Source organism: Bos grunniens, chromosome 3 (assembly GCF_055505025.1).
Source record: "Bos grunniens cultivar Pamir isolate PY7600 chromosome 3, Bosgru_T2T1.0, whole genome shotgun sequence".
Taxonomy (NCBI): domain Eukaryota; kingdom Metazoa; phylum Chordata; class Mammalia; order Artiodactyla; family Bovidae; genus Bos; species Bos grunniens.
Window position 1 is genome coordinate 86836431 of NC_141167.1, and position 6000 is coordinate 86842430.

At 35.0% G+C, this 6000-nt stretch overlaps 1 protein-coding gene across 3 annotated transcripts in view; it reads left to right on the forward strand.

Annotated features, from left to right (window-relative positions):
* Positions 1–5057, forward strand: part of STXBP3 (syntaxin binding protein 3) — a 54159-nt gene extending 49102 nt beyond the window's left edge. For all 3 annotated transcript variants that reach the window (XR_015160599.1, XM_086391569.1, XM_086391570.1), the window contains 2 exons: positions 3353–3501; positions 4329–5057. Coding sequence is in view for 2 of the 3 variants with exons in the window: in XM_086391569.1 (XP_086247695.1) it covers positions 3353–3501; positions 4329–4423 (244 nt within the window). In the remaining variant the exon portion in view is untranslated. The remainder of the gene's footprint in view (positions 1–3352; positions 3502–4328) is intronic.
* The last annotated feature ends 943 nt before the right edge of the window (positions 5058–6000 follow it).

Consider the following 6000-nt stretch of genomic DNA (forward strand, 5'->3'; position numbering starts at 1 on the left):
TTCCTAAAATCTTAGGTTTCATATCTTTTATAAATTCTTATTTTGTTCAAACATCTCATTATTTTCATGCCTTGTAATATCTCTCAAGTTTTAATATTTCTTTTACTTTTTGTATTTCATTTTAGAAAATTTTCTTTGGATTTAATTTTCAATTCTTTAGTTCTGTCTTAAATTTGTACCTAAACTGCTGAGTAAGCTGTATTTATTTATTTTTTAGTTTCTGTGTTCATCGACTTTACTTTTCCTTCTTTCTTTTTTTTTAGAAATTGTCCTTGTTTCTTTTTCGATATGCTTGGATTTCCTTGTCCTTATTTTGTTTGCTTTCTGTTTTATCATTTTCAACATACTTAGTCTATTTTTTACTAAAATAATAAATACTAAAATTTACTAAATTCAACATGTGACATTCTTTGGGTTCTAATTTTACTGCTTTTCATTTGTGCAGACACTTAACGGTTGCTTATTTCCTCATGTGCTTTGTTGTTTTGGATTCTGAGCTTATTTCAGTACCCAGGATCAAGAGAGAGTTACCTTCAGAGAGGTTTTGCATGTGCATCTTTCAGCTATGCTTTTAAACAGATGTTTGCTCTTATTTTAACAGGAGCTTCTAGGTGGTTTCTGGAGTGAGAGTTCTAGGATACAGAGATGTAATCATTTATGTGTCTTTCACAGTATAAAACTATTACAGTGTCTTAGACATACATATGAAACACATTAAATGTAATCCTGTTGTCCTGAAATTGCTATTCAGAAGTTTAAAAATTGTTCGAATCACATAATCATTTTGAGCAAATATTACTGGTTTTTCTTTTGCTTTCTAGATTTATCTTGCCTTTTTTGGACATTTTTAAACCACAGTTGTACTTCTAGTATGTCCTTGATTTATTCTGTATGGAAACCAAGAATGTGTCTTGTTCCTCTTTCACCTTTCAAAACCAGCTACTAAATCTCTTTACTTTTTCTGTTGTTTATTATCTCGTCATTCCTTACAATGGCAGATGGAAATTACCATCCAAAAGGCTAGACTGAGAACATTATTAAAAGTTTACCATGATATCCTATATTGTATGTCTTAGAGGTATCTATAATATGGTTTCCAAAGTGAGTATAAGATAATACATTGGATATTATTCTTACACTAGGAAAAGGAGAAGGTTTATTTCACTAGAACACATATATAATTTAGACATATTTTTAATAGATTACATAAATGTTTATTCTAAAATACTTAGTTTTCAAATAAAAGCTCAGAATTTCTACCCATGGGGTATGGGAACAAATATAGTGATTTTTATGATTTAAAGCAGTGCTACCCAATAGAACTTTCTTACAATAATGGAATGTCCTTTATCTTCACTGTCCTGTTTATAACCACTAGCCATATATAACTGTTGAGCACTTGATATGTAGCTAGTGTGACTGAGAAACTGAATTTTTAATTTTAGTTAAGTTTAAATTGCCTCATGTGGCTAGTGACTACTATTTTGATAAGTGCAGATCTAGAGCATTCTAAGTGGGGAGGAGGTAGAAATAACAGCTGTTTATTCAGTGGTTTCCCAGTATCACTGTATTCCATACAGTGTCTTCTGTATATTATTGCATTTAATCTTGAAAACAACCCTTGAGGTTTAGAGAGAGGTTAAGTAACTTGCTAAAAATAATACAGAATTAAAAAGAAGCAGAATCAGAATTGGAACCCACATTGCTCTTTTTTTTAACCAGCATTATTGAGGTAATTGATTTCATAATGTTGCATATGTTTAAGGTATACAGCTTGATTTTGATACATATACATTGTGAAATCACCACAAGCTAGTTAATATATCCATCACCTCCACATACACATAATTACATTTTCCTTCTTTCCTTTCTTTTTTTGTGGCAAGAAGACTTAATTAAAATCTGTCCTCTTAGCATATTTCAAATATACAGTGTGGTTTTGTTAACTATAGTCTCCACGCTCTATATTAGATCTCTAGAACTTACTCATCTTGCATGGTTGAATTTTGTGCCCTTTTGACCAACACTGTCTCATTCCCTTCCCCTGCCCACCTTCCCAGACCACCAGCATTCTTCTCTCTGCTTCTGTGAGTTTGACTGTTTTAGATTCCACATATAAGTGAGATTATGCAGTCTTTCTGAGTCTGCCTTATTTTACTTAGCATAATTTCCTCCCTGTTTATTCATGTTGTTGCAGATGGAAGAATTTGCTTCTTTTTTAAGGATGAACAATATTCTACAATATATATACACAATTTTTTTTTTGGTCAATTTGTTCATTGATGGACATTAGGTTATTTTTATATCTTGACTGTTGTGACTAAAACTGCATTGAACACAGGCGTGCAGATGTGTTGGATATCTCCTGTCTGGATATCTCAGTACTTCAGCGAGTTCCAGCAAGGGACATTGCCATACCACGTTAGCTCCAAATCAGTACCTGGGCTTCCCCACCTCCTCTATGTCTTTAAAACTCTTACTACTGTCTCAATGCAACCTGCCCTGCTTTTATTTAACTTCAGTAAGTCATAGACTTTCCAGGTATACTATGTATTTATCTGAAATAAATAAGACAGGCCCTTAGCTCTGTTTGGGGCTTCCCAGATGGCTCAGAGGTAAAAAATCCATCTGCAGTGCTGGCGACACAGGAGACACAGCTTTGATCCCTGGGTTGGGAAGTCCCCTGGAGAGGGAAATGGCAACCCACTCTAATATTCTTGCCTGGAAAATCCCATGGATAGAGGAGCCTGGTGGGATGTAGTGCATGGGATCGCAAAGAGTTGGACATGACTGAGCACACACACACACATAGCTCCGTTTTATAGGTAAACATGCTAAGCTAGATTATGAGTCATTTGTCCAAACTCTCTCAGATCAAAATTGAACTTGGGCTCTCCTGCCTAGCTCGTGGTGCTCCAGTCATACCATAGTTAAGTCATTTTCTTAAAATCAGTGCTGCTGCTGCTGCTGCTGCTGCTAAGTCGCTTCTGTCGTGTCCGACTCTGTGCGACCCCATAGACGGCAGCCCACCAGGCTCCCCTGTCCCTGGGATTCTCCAGGCAAGAACACTGGAGTGGGTTGCCATTTCCTTCTCCAATTCATGAAAGTGAAAAGTGAAAGTGAAGTCGCTCAGTCGTGTCCAACTCTTAGCGACCCCATGGACTGCGGCCCACCAGGCTCCTCCATCCATGGGATTTTCCAGGCAAGAGTACTGGAGTGGGGTGCCATTGCCTTCTCCGAAAATCAGTGCAGTTGGTGCCAAATTTGAGTTTGCCTGAGTTAGGCTCTTTTAAAGACTACAAACAGTATGGCTTTGGAAATATTTTTAACGTGTTCGTGTTTATTTTTTTAGTGCTCGGCAGAAACCCAGAACTAATTATTTAGAGGATCGAAAAAATGGATCTAAGCTGATTGTTTTTGTGATTGGAGGGATTACGTACTCTGAAATGCGTTGTGCTTATGAAGTTTCTCAGGCACATAAGTCCTGTGAAGTTATTATTGGTAAGACTTGTGTTTTCCTTTTGTCTATTTTTTTAAAACAAACCCTTAGATGCAAAAATATATATGTAAAACTTTATCTTGTAATTTACATTTAGAACTAAATTGTTGAGTGTAAAAAAATATTTTTTGAATCAGTGTGTTTTATCTGATGTACCAGTTTTTTCCTGGTTGACCTTTTGATGATTTTTTAAAATTACAATTTTGATTTTGAGAGAATGAGTTTCAGGAATATTGCATTCTTTAAATATAATTAAATATATCCTTTAAAATATTTCATCCTATCCTTTTCTTGCTTTCATGATTAAATACTTTTTGAAACATTTATTTCTACTACAGAAATATTTTGAAACTTTTTGTGGCTGTGGACCTGACGTTGGCCGAGCCTGTATGGAATTTAGTTTTAAGAATTTCAGTCAAAGCCACTGATACCTAGACTCTCCTGACGTGTGGAGATGCCGCATTTGTACATCAAGCTTCGTTCTGTGGTTCTGCTTAACAGTTCTCTGTGACTGAATTCACAGTGACTCTTGCTGTTCTGTCAGGGGGACAGGCTAACCTCCGATTTTGCTCTTCAGTATATCAATATATAGTACAAAGTGGTAACTACAGTACAAAATATAGTAGTGGGCCTTGTTTGTGGATTACTGAGCATGCTTAGTGAAGAGGAAGGATTAAAATATTGTAGTTTAGGAAGGCAGCCTACAGAAATTTTGTTAAGCTGCCCCAAGCTACTGTACTTTGTATATTTGAAGGACAAGGCAATATAGTTAGCCAGGGAAAATTGATTTGACTGCTGGCCTCTGAAGATTTATCTTTTCCTCTTCCAGGATCCACGCATATTTTAACACCCAGAAAACTGTTGGATGATATAAAGATGCTGAATAAGCCCAAGGATAAAGTCTCCTTTACTAAAGATGAATAACATTTTGGGTGGGGAGCAATTTAGAGATTCTTATTAATTTGTTCAACTAAAATAGATCAAGACATTGTTGCTCTCATGTAATTTAAACAGTGTAAATATTTTAAGGAATAATGACTTTCAGATGTGTTTCTTAAGGGACTGTTTATGATTACATATCATTGGATTTGCCATTTTTAATTTAAATATTATTGCTGCTTTGTGGATGATGAGAAGAAATGTTAAAATGCTTTCTAAAAGGAAATGTTTTCAGCTTTGGAACAGAATATATTATAGTTGTGGTTAATTTTTCACAGCCTACCTGTGTACATACTAATTACTTATTAGATACTTGTCTGTCTTATGCTGGAATATAGTTTTTGGGGAAACAATTTTAAATGAAAAGATTATAAAAGTGAAAACTGTAAATTTATATGTATAATAGAATGATTTCCTAAAAGTGCAGTTTTTCTTTCAACTGAAATTCATAACTTCTTTTATATGTAAAGTAATTCAATCATTAATTGCAATATTTTACAGCATTTACTGTCTTGCCAGATATTTCTAAAAAACACAATTTTATATAATTTTGGAATGTTTAAATTATCAAACAAATAATCATGAACATTTTAAGAAAATAAATACATACTTACAAAAATTATCTTTTGTTTTTTGGGGGGAGGATGGGAACATTGGGAAACTTTAAATTTCTAAGAGAATTACAAAGAAGGAAAAGAATGTATCCTAATCTTTCCACCAAGGTAACTCCTTTTGACTTAGATGATAATGATGTAGTCTTTGCATAAGGTTGAATAATGTGACGATATGGGTGTACATGTGTTACACAAAGGGAACCTCTCCTCTCCATTCCCGATCTCTCCTTTTACCTGGCCTCATCATGTTCTGTCATATAATGGACCCTAATTTTATATATCACTTATCTAAAGAATTTTGCTCTTACAAATAATGCTGCATTGTTTGGGTACATACCTTTGCAAACTTACACAAATATTTCTTTAATGTAAATTTCTAGTGAGGACATAGCTGTCAAAATGTTAGTGCATTTAAAATACTGATACCACCATTTAAAATTTTTATTTAGATAAATCTATCACTTTTCCTTTATGGCCTCCAAATTTGTATTGTACTTAGAGCTATCTTTGCACCTAAGGTTGTAAATTCACCCATTGATCTTCTAGAGCGTTTTGATGGGTTCATTTTATTTTTCATAGGTAACTCTCACCATCCTGCCGAAACTGATTTTAATATGAGAATGTATGCTAGATATTGTCTCTTAGCATTTGGCATTATGTGCCATGCCTCCCCATTCCATATAACAAGGGATGAAAAGCTAAAAAGAAAGTTTTTCAGACTCAAAAGGTAAGCGGGGTTCTGAACAGGTTAGATTCTGCTTGTCTTTATATTTGCATTTGGTCGGGGTTTTGAAGGTAGAAAGGAGGCAGAGGCCATCTGCTGTGGCTGTGCCAGTGGACAAGTAAGTTCCTACCTTCAGTTGTTTGTAGCAACCAGACTGCACGCTTTAGTGTCTGTCACCTGCCTCATGGCAATGAGGCAGCTGGTGGCACTACCTTCCTATTCCC